General features: G+C 38.8%; 2 protein-coding genes across 2 annotated transcripts; both read left to right on the forward strand.

The window, feature by feature from the left end:
- The first annotated feature begins 618 nt into the window (after positions 1-618).
- LOC122085575 (putative potassium transporter 12) lies at positions 619-1,157 on the forward strand. Its single transcript, XM_042654054.1, has 2 exons — positions 619-832; positions 918-1,157. Exons 1-2 carry the CDS (start codon positions 620-622, stop codon positions 999-1,001), a joined length of 297 nt encoding a protein of 98 aa, XP_042509988.1. The 5' UTR covers position 619; the 3' UTR covers positions 1,002-1,157.
- A 3,272-nt stretch (positions 1,158-4,429) lies between these two features.
- On the forward strand, positions 4,430-13,830 carry LOC122085696 (F-box protein SKIP19-like). Its single transcript, XM_042654206.1, has 2 exons — positions 4,430-4,985; positions 12,904-13,830. The coding sequence occupies exons 1-2, from the start codon at positions 4,660-4,662 to the stop codon at positions 13,535-13,537; spliced, it is 960 nt and encodes a 319-aa protein (XP_042510140.1). The 5' UTR covers positions 4,430-4,659; the 3' UTR covers positions 13,538-13,830.
- The last annotated feature ends 887 nt before the right edge of the window (positions 13,831-14,717 follow it).

The raw sequence follows: 14,717 nt of genomic DNA on the forward strand, positions 1-14,717 counted from the left end.
CCAACCCCCGGCCCTTTTCAAAAAATAAAGAATCTCTGCAAATTATCACTTGTGATTGGGATTTCAGTACATTGTTTCATGCCACATTTAACATGATACGAGTTCTTTTCTGTCCCTTCTGCCTTGTTTGTGGGCTGGGCTGGTGTTAGGTTTTCATGTGATTGGTCCTACATTCTAACCTATCCCTTTGTCATCCATGACTGCCATTTCATTAGATTCTTCCTCTGTTTGGAAAAGTGGTCTATATTCTTGTTTCTTGTTGGATGAAGTAACCGACTCTTGATTAAAAGCAAGAGTGCATAAAATGTGGTAGCTAGATATTCTATGCTTCTTAGATGTTATCCTCTGGCTGAGGCTACGTTCTATGCTTCTTAGATGTCACAGAAGGTCCCTTTTCTGGATGATTTTTTGTCTCTCTTCATCCCCCCCTCACCTTTCCTTTCTAATTAGATCTAGATTACAACTATTATTCTAGACGGCATGACCCGATTACATATTTTGTTTTTTGCTGAGCAACTTGTTTCTTTGTTCTCTTGCTTTGGTGAATGCCTGTTGACTCATTTCATCTTGAATAATCCTAGTTTTCATGCTTCTTAATTTGGTTCTAAATATTGTTGAGATGATGATGAAAGGGAATGAAGAAATGAATGTTGCAGTTGGAGTGGGAACTAAATGTAAAGAAGATGTTGAAGACGATGGAGAAAGAGATTGCTTAGAGAAGGTGGAGATGGAGGTCCACAACCAGAAGCAGAATCAGAAAAAACTTGTTAGGCTTGACTCACTTGATCAAGAGGCCTCTCATATCTCTGGAATGGCGACCAAGACAACCAAGGTTTGAACTTTTTTTCTTTCTTTTTTTTGGGATTTCTGAAGTGGGTTCTCTCTCTCTTTAACATCTTCTTATTTTGTTTTAACAGGCACTGTCCATAGCTGCTGTGATGAAGCTTGCCTTCCAAAGCATAGGAGTTGTATATGGAGATATTGGAACATCTCCTTGGTGACTGATCACCTCATTTTTCACCAAACAGATAGTTGAATTTAACAACAGAGAAGAAGAAGAAACGAATACTTGAAATTAACACATAACAAATATACACTTGACATAATTTGAAATATGCATAGCTAATTTCCAACTCTGCTGGAACTAACACTGAACATAACAAAGAAAGAGGGAGAACAAAAAAGTAGTAACATAGAGGAAAAAAAGCATCCACTGGCACAGTATGGAAAACCATAACACAAAGGGGTATTTCCTCTCCTTTATGAGACTCTGAATCGATGGTTCCATTATGAACCTCCTTTAAAGAAATATCTGATCCTTCAAATATGCTTCTCAAGAGACAGAAATGAAGAGTAGGAAACATACAAAGAGATCAGGATCAAGAACAAGCATGGACGAAGAAACTGATGAATCATCATAGACTGTTTCACCATAGAAGAAGAAGAAGAAGAAGAAGAAGAAGAAGAAGAAGAAGAAGAAGAAAAAATGGAAACCGAATTTCCATTATAGTAAGAACACGCATACGAAGAAGAAAAAAATCACATAAGAATCGAAATCTAACCTTAAATCAAGCTTCGATTCTAGTTCTTCAAACCTTGGAGTCGATCGTCTGATTTGGAAATAGGGTAAACCCTAGATATGAAGTTTACAACCTAAAAAATAGAAACCGAACTTCAATAATCTTAATAAAACACAAATGTAGGCCAAGAATACAAAGAAGAGGGGAAATCTCACCTTCAATCAACTCGGTTTTAGGTGTTCTTCTCAGATGCGAGCATCTGTCATGGACAGAGGGTAAATGTGAGAAACCCTAAACACAAAAAAAGAAGAAGAAAAAGAGAAGGAAGAAAGAAGAAAAATAAGAAGAAGAAGAAGAAGAAGAAGAAAACGAAGACGAAGACGAATACGAAGAGGAAGAGGAAGAAGAAGAAGACGAGGAAGAAGAAGAAGATGAGCTGAAGAAGACGAAGACGAGAAAGCAGAGGAAGAAGAAGAAGAAGAAGAAGAAGAAGAAGAAGAAGAGGAAGAGGACGATTTACCCGTTTCTCACCTCCGTCGCTTTGTTTCAGGGAGAACTTCGGTCGAGCTTCACCGTCAGAATCGCAGGAAACCGTGGATAATGAACTCAATGTGAATCCATGTCTTTTATACCAACCCAATAAACCGTGACTCGATTCCGGATTAACCTATTGAGGTTAATCCGGATGAGTCATGGACTTTAGTTGAAATCCCTGATTCTACTGGCCACCACGACTTCGAATCGGTTTTTCACAAAAATGAACCAAACGGTTTAAATTTAATGGGAAACTGATTCCCTGGGATCTGGTCCGATGGATAAATCGAACCAAACGCCCCCTTAGGGTGTGTGTGGACAGCAAAATAACCATTCCACCTAATATCGAATGATTGGACATTCCCATTAGTCCCACACTGACATAAGATGAGAAAAAAAAATTTCATTTATCTCATTAATAGCCCACCAGCCCATATCAACATGTCAATTGGGAATTTATTTATTTTTTAACACAATTTACTAAAGGGAAAAAATTTCCCCCCTAAGTCTACAAGCAACAAATGGCTAATAGAAAGAAGAGAAGTACAACATGAAAAGGGGATTGGGATAGGGATCGAGCAGCAATAGTAGCTAAAGAATCAGCTACGGCATTAGGTTCCCGAAAAGAGTGCCGGAAAAAAACCTTGGGAATGAGTTGAGCAAGCTGCTGGCAATAAAAAATGATAGACTTAGTCCTCCATGGCAAGCTGCATGTTGAGCTTCTATGAAGAAGGTTGATAACATGAAGATTGTCACTTTCTATAATAATGTTTGGAAGTTGAAAGTGGAGGTTTAAACAAAGAGCATTTCGCACAGAATCCCAAGTGGGTTATCCTTCCATCAGTTTCCTCACACTCTTTATTTAGTCGTGTTAATTTTAGGTCTCATCTCCCAACTTTTGTGGTATATAAAAAGTTTTTCATGTTGATGCTATTATGTGTATTCTCCTTAGCCCTTATTCTGGTTGAGAAGCCGCACGATTAGGTAACGATCTCTTACCCTTATAAAAATTGAGAAAAAGAGTTATCTGATCAAACAAGGTACTCTGCACCTTCTCACATTATTTTTTAAAATAATTGTTTCCCTATTTTTTAGACTCGATGAAAATAATACATATGAAGAGCCCCAGCCTTTTCCCAAAAATTAGATAATTATTGTGGCCCATTGTTTAGGTTAATTGATTCTTATCCCACTTTGGTTATTGGACTGGAATGGATAAGCCCAAGCCCGGCCCATTACAACAGCTCTCTCTGGTCTTCCGTGTACCACAATAACCTAAGCCCAATTCAAATGGTGTCCCTAAGTTTTCCGACAAGCAGGCCCCCAACCTTCCCACCAAGTCCTCAAGACAGGTGTTAAGTTTCAGCCCCTTATGGAGTTCTTTATGTTTATGGTGAAGTTGGGAAATTTTATCGGGAAAATAACAAGCTCTGTAAGTTCAGTCAGATTGCTAATCTCTCCCCCTTTATTTGCTTTTTAAATCTTTGTTGTATTCTCGTAGGTTTGTTACTTGTAAGAATTTTTCATCCGCGATTGTGTGGCCTATCAATTGCATACATCCGACATTTGGGTTTTGCCCATATTTTAGGATGTTATTTCAAATCAAAAGCATTTACAATCAAATCGTTTCAATTGAAACCTAAATCAATAATTAGTCATTTTGAGAGCTAATAAACCAAATAAAATAGAACAAACAAATAATTTTTTTAAAGAATGAATTAAACCGATTATGAACCTCATAGAAAAAAAAAAAAAAAGAAGAAAAAGCAAAAAAACAAAAAATCGAAAACAAATAAACCGATTAGAGAGGATCCCTACTACGGTGTCAAAAAAACCCGATCAGCTCAAACCCACCCTATGCCAGAACAGGACCTAGGATGAGGTTCAACCTGTAGGGTAAACTAGGGTTGAGAATTTCATGCCTGATGCCCAATTGAGGTTTCAACCCAACCCTAACCCTGTTTATTAAGTATATAGTAATATAAGTATATTAATAATTATAAATGGGTACTTACAGAAAAATGTCTGTAAAAAGTCTTTCGTTTTCTACAATATGTATATATACACACAAAAACTTTGGTCTTAGCTTCTGCAATATATCAAGATCAAGTAGCCAAGTAACCAATAGCATTGGACTGAACTGTATTGAGTTAAGCCCGACACAATCAAGATCGATTAGGACTGAGCTGGATAGGGCTAAAGCTGACAGAGTTGAGCCTAGGCTGAGATATCCCAACCCGACATAAGGCTGGACAGGGCTTGGGTTGAGTCAAAAAACCTTAGGGTTGGACTGAGATTTTTAAAAATGAAGCCCAGCCCGGCCCATTGACAACCCCCATTCCCTACGCTACTCTCTCTCATTAATTTGGAAGGCCTGCGTGCCACACAACCATCAGCCACAGCTATCTGAAACCCAGAAATAGGCTTAACTAGTTGACTGCCAATTGGTAATTGGTTTTGGGCTTTTAGAATTTCCATTTCTGTGTTCGTAGAATCGTTGATTTCCTGTCGAGAAGAATCTGTTTGAACCCTAGAAGTTTGATTTCATTTTTTTCTTCTCGTCTTTTGATCGAAATTTGTGAACTCTTGGAATTGTTATGCAACCATGGAGTCTGTAGATCAAATTAGATCCGAAGAGATGAGGAACTGGCTTGATTTGCCTCAGGATGTTATGCTTCTGATATTTATGAAGTTGGGTCCCGTTGAAGTCCTCGTCAGAGCTCAAAGCGTGTGTTCTTCGTGGAGAAAGCTCTCCAAAGAGCCTCAACTCTGGCGATTAATAGATTTTAGAGATCATTGGGATTTAGCGCCATATGAAGTTGATTTTGAGGAAGTGGTGAGGCATGCCGTGGACAGGAGTTGTGGGCAGTTGATTGAGTTCTCTATCGAACATGTTTGCACTGATGAGTTTTTGAAGTATATCACTGATAGGTAAAGCTCTCGTAACCCTCTCTTATGTGTTTATGTTCTTTTCTCTTTTTGTGGTGATGGGTTTCGTTTTCGAATTTTTTTCCCCTGCTAAAGATCCCCTTTTATTTCATTAGATCAAATATTTTGTGGTTCAGTAATCAGTTTATTGGTAGGTTACAAGTACAGTGTTTTAGATCACTCGATACCTTAATTTGTTAAATTTCCCAACCAATATGGTGGGGAATTCGGCAACCCTCATAGAAATTAATCATCCCACAAGTTTCATATTTGAAAACTAAGTCAGAAATCTGAAAATGAAAAGTGAAGATGATTTATTTTCATGGAATCAAAGTTCCATACCGACCCTAATTTGAAAAATTAATTTTAGGTCAAATGTAGGATCTCAAGCGTATGTGCAATTATTTCAAATCCAACGTGAAACCAAAGTAGTTTTTATAGAATTCATTACACAATGTCTTTTTTTTTTTTTTTTTTCACTAGAAATCAGAGAATTTATTAAGCATAAAAAAATGAGAAGATAATTACAACGCCCTCAAGCTGGAACACAAACTAGGAAGAGAACCTTGAGCTCCCAACCCACCATCGGCATTGCCATCAGCAGTGAGGAGGCTCAAAGGGAACTCAGCCTACACAGAGAATAGGAGAAAAACTACGGAAATCTATAACAAGGGAGGGTGAGAGCATCCCTCTCAATCTCCATCTGAATTAAAGCAGGCCAATTGGACACAGGCTCTAAGGAGTCTTGGACAGCAGCTGATTTTGCAAGGAAATCAACGACTGGGTTGGCTTCACGAAAACAATGAGTAACCTTCCACTCCATCGCCTTTAGGAAAGAAGAAAGGTTTCTCCACCTTTGAAAAATAAACCAGGGAATCAAACCACGAGCAAGAAGAGTCACCACCGCAATTGAATCACATTCAATCCTAAGACCCTGAACCCTGTGAGCTTTGGTGTGCTCAATACCAGAGATAACTGTGCAGAGTTCAGCTTCAAAATTTGTCTGAATGCCAATAGGACTTCTGAAACTTGAGATGATCTCCGCCTTATCATTTCTAAGAACACTACCTATACCCGCCTTTCCTGGTTCCCTAAGGAACAACCATCTGAGTTAAGTTTGAGCCATCCTAAGGGAGGGGCACACCAAAAAATTTCTATAGGATCACCTCTATTACACTAAACTCGAGGGATCCCAATCCTCCTTGCGCATAGCAAATCCGAAAATGATAACAATTTGCCCGATAGGACTAGAGAAAGAGCCTTTATCTCACCTTTAATAGTAGCAAGGCATTGCGAAGAGAGGATGGGGGTACCTTCATGCCGGCTTGAGTTTCTCTCCCTCCATATATAATAGGGAATTAGAACAATTCCTCAAATCCAGACTTCCTTGAAAGTGAGTCTCTTATACTTTTCCTTCCACCAAGAGAAAAGGTCATCAATTCTAGAAAAAGCAGGCAATTGAAGACTGAAATAATCACAGAATTGACACCACAGAAAATTGGAGTAGGAGCAATGTAAGAACAGATCCAGTGATTCTTCTATAGAGCTGCATAATTCACATCTAGAAGCCAATAGAATACCTCTTTTGCTAATCACATCGTCTGTAGGATGGCGTTTATGGATTAGCCTCCAACCAAAAACAGCTTGACTAGGCTGAATTTTTTATTGCCATAAAAGGGAATACCAGGATACCCGTGTGAGTTTTCTTCTGATTTCTTCCCAAGCAGATTTTGTACAAAAGGCCCTTGAGGAAGAGAGACGCAAGTGGCAAATATCCCCCTTATCAGAAATATGAACTCTCTTGGCTTTCTCAAAGATTTCCTTGAGGAAAATCGAATTCACAGAGGGAAGGCACCAACTGTTGTTGTAGATAAAATCAGAGACCTTCATGTCCAGACAGTCGAACCAACTCTTATCTAGATTAGAGTCTTCAACAATAGATTTCCCTTCAATCCATTTGTCAAGCCAAAAGTTGATTTGGAACCATTTCCCACCGTCCAGACTTCTATCTCAGAAACAAAAGACCAAACCTTTTTCAGATCTGGAAGAACTGAAGAAGATTTATAACTTGTGCGGAGAGAGCCATCTTTATTGACAAATTTGCACCTGAAAAAATTACTCATAATTGAGTCCTCATGCTTAATCTGCTATGCCCCTCATGCTTAATCTGCTATGCCAGCTTGCAGAGACAAGCCTTGTTAACATCTCTTAGATTCCTGATACCTAGACCACCTTCATGCTTAGGCTTGCACACAGTCTTCCATTTAACTGTCACCTTCTTCTGCTTGTCCATATCACCTGACCAAATAAGGTTTCTCATCCACCGCTCCACAATTTTGATGGAATATTGGGGCCACTAATAAATTGCGAAGTTATGGATAGGAATGCTAGAGATCATTGATCTGACGAGCTCCACTCGACCAGCAAGAGATAGCAAATTTCCCTTCCAACCTGCTAGTTTGGATTTGATTTTATCCATCAAGGGGAGAATGTGATTTTTGGATACTCTTCCCTTGAAAATTTCAACGCCCAGATATTTTGTTGGAAGACGAGTGGAGGAATTCCCAAGGTCTTTGAGATGAATTATTTCCTGTGAGGCGCCACTTTTCCAAAGAAAATTGTACTTTTATTCAGGTTAATGTGTTGACTAGAGAAATCCTGATATCTGAGAAGGAAATTCTGTAAGTGTGGAACATATTTCGCAGAAGCATTCATAAACACAAAGATATCATCAGCAAATAAAAGGTGGGTTGAGGTTAGAGCACCTCTAGGACCCGGGAGGGATTTTAATTACCCTTCTCAGTCTGATTTTTCAGACCTCTACACAATACCTCCTTTGCCAGAAGAAACAGAATCGAAGAGATCGGATCACCTTGACGAAGGCCATGACTAGCTCCAAAAAATCCCATAGGACCTCCATTCACAAGAATAGAGATTCTTGAGGTGGAAAGAATTTCATTAATCTAGGAAATCCACTTCTCAGAAAAAACCAAATTTACGCAATGTAACATAAAGAAAATCCCATGAAACAAAGTCAAAAGCTTTCTGAACGTCAAGCTTGAGACCCATACCGCTACCTCTCACAGTAGAGTGCATCAGGTTAGCTAACTCAGAGGCTAGACTTATGTTGGTGGAAATAACTTTTCCTTTTTGGAATGCACCCTGTTCCTAAAAAATAAGGCAGGGAAGAAAATGACTCACCCTGGAGGCTAGAATCTTAGAGAGGACTTTACAATAAAAATTCCCCATGCAGATAGGACGGAATTTATCAAGGGAGGAGGCTCGCAAGATTTTGGGGATTAAAGAAACGAAGCAGTTATTTACCCCCTTGGGAAGCCAACCCACTCTGAAAAATTAAGAGATAGCCCTGCAAAAATCTAAAGCAATAACATCCCAAGCTCGTCTAAAAAATTTACCTGAGTAGCCATCTGGTCTAGGGGAGCTATCAAGGTCCAAATCTCAAACCGCAGTCTTAATTTCTTCATGGTTTGGAACAGCCTCATGAAAGCTATTGTCAATGTCATTCAGCTCGTGGGGGATGCATTCAAGGAGATCCCAGTGAAGAGTGACCGGAGAAGCACCATGGAAGGACTTATAGAAATCAGAAATATAGTTGGAGAGAGATGGTTGATCAGAGACCCAGGATCCGTCTTCTTTTGTTAAGGCTCAAATCTGATTACGATAACGTCTCATCTTCACTGATAGATGAAAATATTTGGAGTTGCAGTCTTCCTCTTTTATCCACTTTTGTCTAGATTTTTCAGACCACAATTTTGCTTGGAAGCTTTGAGGAAAGCAGATTTGGCATCGGCCTCTCTATCAAAACGATCATCTGACACCCCTGCTAGATCAATTTCTTCCTGAGTACACAATGTCTTAGTTACTTTTGTGGAAGAAGACACTGTTGAGACATTAATTTGGTTCAGTCAGTACAATTTGTGCTCTGCCTGATAAGAAAGATCACACTCTATGAATTAGTCACGGAGGTGGGAAATTGTGAGACATCAGATATGCTGGCAGATTGCATCATAATGATGATGTATATATTTTCTTATTGACTTTCAATATATTTCTATGGAACTTTAGTGCAACTATGGAGTGTCAATTAACTGCTTTAAGTGTTCATTGAAATGGAAGGATCATTTGAGAGAACCTGTATATTGAACACGTGGAGAGAAATAGTATATCTTCAGCCTGGAATAGATTTATTTTGATTTTGTTCATAGTAAAAGTCTGCTTTGGATTTTTCTTTGAATTTTGTTATTGGTTGGAAGCCTTAAAGTAATGCAGGATGTCTCAAGAGAAGTATTCGATTGGTTCATTCTAGAGCATGTTTATAGATTTTTCTATAATCTACATTAGAAGTTTCCAAAACTTGAGAATCAGGTTTCCATTTTTTGGGAACTGGGATGTGGCAGAGGATGAACATTGACAATGGGAATTTTAGGGTTTGAAGTAATAGGGAGCTGGTGCATAGTTTAGGGCTAGTCCATTTGTATTCCAGACAAAATTCAATTGATAATCTGATATCTAAAGGCTGGTTTGTGATTTATTGGTATAGGATGGGATATTGGTCAGAGGTAGTGACTGCAAATTCCTAGTGTTGGGCTATGTTACAGGTCTAGGGTTGGACATGGGTAAGGAGAATTGACAAATAAAAAAAAAAGGATGGAGATTTTGAGAAGGTGTAGATAGGTTTATTAGCTTCATAGCAGTAGAACTTCAGAGCCCCACCCATGGAGACTTGAAAACAATTGTATGAGATTTGGAGGAAACACCAGACCAACACCAAATGACTAACAAATCTTCATTGATTTGGGAGAAAATATCAGTGACAAGCTTCTTACATGACTGAAAAATCTATCAGAAGCTTTCTGCATGACTCTAGTTGTTGACAACTGAACTCTTTGCAATTGACTCGAATCTAAAGCAAAGCAAAGAAATAAATAAAGTTAACCCCATCTGAAGTTGACGGACTGACTCTGTAAATTAGTTGATGCAGATATGGCTGCCCTTACCTGGTTGGACCAGCATGACCGGCTTTGGAAGCCAAGAGCCAAGAAGAACTGGTCCAGCCCAGGGTTTTGGTCCAACAAGGGTTGGAAATAAAATTAGTAGTTTACTTAGTATTTTATTTCATGCTTTTACTTTCCAGATTTGAATGTAGGAGTTAGGATTTATTTCCTTGCATTGGTTTCCTCTTATGGTTGTTTTCTAGTTTAGGCTAGTTTTCATTTCAGTTAAGTTTCTAATTTCATGTTCCTATTTTCCTATAGATTGGCTGTAATTGATTGAAGACTTAGAGTGATTTTGATTATTGAATTATGATGTTGAGTTTGTGCACTAGTGAAGTGTGTGATTCCCCTTTCCCCCTCTCTACTCTGATTTCCCCTTTCTTCCCTAAGGTTCTCCATTATTAATTTTATAGTAAAATAAATTTGACTGTATTCATTTCTAACACCAAACTGGAAGTCGAAGAAAGAATGCTATAACTTTGGAATATATTATATGGAGATTGTTGAGTGACTTCACACTTGAAAAACCCAACATGTTAACTATGTCAACTGCCTAGCATGATATCCTTACGCTAGAGATTAGTGGGGTCAAATGTCAATTGCAGTATATGTTTCCTAGTGGGTCTTGCATGAAAATTCACTAGATTCTTTTTTTTTTTTTGGGGGGGGGGTCCTATATTGGTGCCAACAGTTATGCGGTCTGTGGTGCAATGGTTAAGTTGTACTATTGCAACATGTTGGTCACAGGTTCAAAACTTGGAAACACCTTCTCCTACGAAGTAGGGGGTAAGGTTGCGTACACAATGCCCCTCCTAGACCTTTCTGTAGCAAGAGCCTTGTGCACCGGGTATGACCTTATGAACTTTTCTGTAGCAAGAGCCTTGTGCACTGGGTATGACCTTATGACTTTTTCTATCGGTGCCAATCTCTACGATACAGAGTAAGAGGGTCCCCCACCCTCCCTAAATTTATTGGGGCTGTGTGTTGAATCTGGTGAGTGCTGAATTACTTCCACATGGCTGGGTTTTTATGCAAGATGGACTATGGTGTCCCTTGGGTATGAACCTTAAAAATATGAATAGAGGGATGAAAAGCAAAGCTTGTTCATAGATTGTAATCAGCATGGCTGTTGGTTCTTGACTAATTATAGTAAATATATCTTTTTTATTCGTTTGTTTCAGGTGTTCCAAATTTTATTTCACAGCTAAAATTGTAAATAGTTGATATACATTATTGTGTGCCCTTCTGACAACTCGACCTTTTGGAATAAGTGGTTGTAACATGGTCTCAAGGCCAGGAGGTCGGGTGCTCAATCATTGGTAGGTGTGGGTTTTGTGTTTGTTGTGCCCACATGCCTTGTACTTTTCGTGCCATGTGATGCAGTTAGGCGATGGACTTAGGAAAAAAATATTTTTTTATTTGATTTTCTTTTGTTTTGGAAACAATTTCTTTTGAAATTGGCTAGCTTCTAATTTTAGAATAGTTTCCTTTCAAGTAGTTGCCATTAATTGTTTGATTTTTCCTTTATATTGGACATGTAATCGATAGAGAAATTTCAGTTTTTAGAATTTTGGAGAATTAGGACTTGGTTGAGAATCCATGGTTGCCATGGGTACCGATTTCCTCTTTCTTCCCCTCTGAAATTCTTTTTCTCTCTTCCCTTTCTTATCTTCTTCATCTTCCAATCCTCTTCCCTATTCCCCTGCTATATATTTTCCATACCTAAAATAGCAATAAGCTGTGTATCAAAGGCCTGTAACCACTGCTGGTTTCAGTACCAGAAGTAAGTGACTCGACCTGCAGTTAAGCTCGAGATTTGTTGCTGCTGGTTCAGTTCCATGGGTATGGGCTATCCTTATTCTTGAATTTTAGGGTCGATTGAGTCTGAATGCAAGAGCTGCCCTTGGGTTCCGCTGGTTTCTGGTTCTCACAATAAGGAGGAGAAGAAGATGGAAGAGTCGTAGGCTGTTTAGGGCTTTAAACCCCTGGTTTGACCATATTGCCCTTCACTAGTTATTATTCTCTTGTTTTGATTTTATTAGTAATTTCAGAATGCCCCTCCCCTTCTATTTTCTATTCTAGTTTGACTATTAATTATTTTCTACTCTTTTAAGTGCTTGAGTGTTCCTGAATTTACAAGATTGCCCCCCGACCATTAAATTGAGATATTTGTCATTTTTGTGGGCCTTAAGCGATCCGATTTCAGTCCTTGGAATACGGATCCGCATCACCATGTGTTATTGTCAAGTGCGGAGCCTTGTATGGCCGCTTTTAGGATAAGTGGACCACCTGTACGCTCAGTGCCATGTGTTGGTATCATGTGCAGAACCGCATGTATGTTTAGGCCTGCACGTGCCATTACCCCACATAAGAATAGAACTGTGAATTTTTCTGAAGCTTTCAAGGAAATGCTTGCGGAAGTGTACCTTACATCAGTTCCTGCCAAGGTGTTGGCAGCGGTAGTTGTGCAATATGGATTGTTACTTGCTGCATTAAAATGTATCTATTCCACATGTATATACATTGTAATTCTGAACCATGCATTTTCTATTGTATAGGATGGTTATGAGCATGGAGTACCTTCTCTATGTGATGCCACTTACACAATATACACTTGGTGGTTATCCCGATTGTACCTGTTAAACCACCGCTTGCATACATATCCAAACCTTGCTGTTGCTGAAATTCTCTCATTCTGAATTAAGTGTTCTTTTTTCTCTTTGATTGTTGATGAAATATCTGGAATAGGAAATATATTTTTTTTTTAATCATTGAGGAGAGAGATCTTGATGGAACAACTTAATCAGATCCAAGTAATGTACAGATCCAACCGTATCAATGATGATTCTGTTGTTACTATTTTCACATGCTGTCATGGAATCATCTAACTCCATCTTTGTCTTCAGATGCTGCTCCCTAAGATGCCTTCGACTTGCACATTGCAATAATGTTACAGACAAAGGAATGATAGAAGCAGTGAAAAAGCTTCCCTTACTAGAGGAGCTTGATCTATCCTATTGTCAATTCCCCAAAAATGTGCTTCAAGCCCTTGGCCAGTTCTGCCCTCAATTGAAGTCATTCATACTCAACAGCTATGGTAGGTTTGCTTGTGTATACAAAGACTATGATGAGGTGGCACTTGCTATTGCAGAGAACATGCCTGAGTTACGTTACCTTCAGATTTTTCGTAACAAATTGACAGATGATGGCCTTCGGGCCATTCTCGATGGCTGTCCTCATCTTGAATACCTTGACCTACGGCAGTGCATCAATGTCAATTTAGAAGGGGATCTGCAAAGTAGATGTGCAGACAGGATCAAATCTCTAAAACTTCCTGACGACCCCAGTGAGGAAAATGAGTTTGATGCTGGTACTGATTTTGATGAATGGTATGATGATGACCTGTCTGGATTTTCTGAAGTTGATCTTATGTCGAATGATGACTATGATGACTATGATGAATATGATGGATATTATGAATTTTCTGATGGCAGCGACTTGTCTGATTATGGAGGTTATTTATCTGATTTTGCCTTCTGAGGATGGTTTAATGGGTTTAAATCTTCATTTTGGTTGATGAGGAAAACCTGTGTAGTTGGGAATCTGGTGGTTATCAATTTGCTGAATATTCAAAGAAACCTTTTTTCTTCTTATATTTATCCCCCCGTTTTTCTATTTGGAATTCTAGTGTGACTTGCACTTCAATGCAGATAGGGACAATGGTAGGAAGAGAGGTTCTACTTAAAGCATCAGCCTATTATGGTGTGGGTCATGACATGCACTTTGTGACTCTATTTCTTGAATCAATGCTTAATGTTACTGATCTTCTATTATCCAAGTTCTTTAACTATGGCTCCCAACTGTAAGGGAACAGTTTTATTTTACCACCCTATCAATGCCTCAATTGCTGAGGAAGACTATGTAACACATCCTGGAGTGCCACTTCTTGGACCATGTAACCACTCTATCTATGCCTCGACTGCTTACATATATCTTAATGGACTTTTTGTGGCTTACCATGTTCTTGCAAGAAATCATGGCGGGCGGGTACTTGGCTTAGAAAACTCTTTATTTTGGACAAACCCAACATAATATAATTTCAATGGGGAAGAGTTCTCAGTCTCAGAGTGTGATCTCTGCACGCACCAGTGCATGGGCTAAATGGGAGCACATGTATAAGCATCAATAGAATAGGCATTATCGTCTTTCATAGGGGCATGGCAGTTATTCCCCACCCCCCTTCCCAAAATATGTCTGGGCAGTCTTGACGCTATCCCATAGAAATCATTCTCCCAATTCCAATATGGGTTTCAAGAACGGTGAACTTGAATCTCCCCACACGGTCAAGGGAAGCTTTTCCTTTTGGCTCCATTTAGTTGCAAGTAGATTTAAAGGGAAGTGAATTGAAATTTTTATATTTAAAATATAAATGTTTGTAATCATTACCTCATGTGATTCAATTTAATTGTATAAATTACTTAATTTTCTTAACCATATGTAGTAACGATACATTTTAGGGTAATTTACAGCGCCACCCCCTGGAGAATGCCAATATTATAGGAACACCCCCTCTCTTTCACCAAATTAGACTCAGACCCCCTACCGTCAGTCTCCGTTAAAGAATATATTTTATATGCTGATGTCAGCTACTGTTTTTTATATTAAATACCAAAATGCCCTTACTAAATGCAAAGTACCTAAAATGCCCATCTAATAAGTC

The sequence above is a fragment of the Macadamia integrifolia genome, chromosome 8 (assembly GCF_013358625.1).
Source record: "Macadamia integrifolia cultivar HAES 741 chromosome 8, SCU_Mint_v3, whole genome shotgun sequence".
NCBI lineage: Eukaryota > Viridiplantae > Streptophyta > Magnoliopsida > Proteales > Proteaceae > Macadamia > Macadamia integrifolia.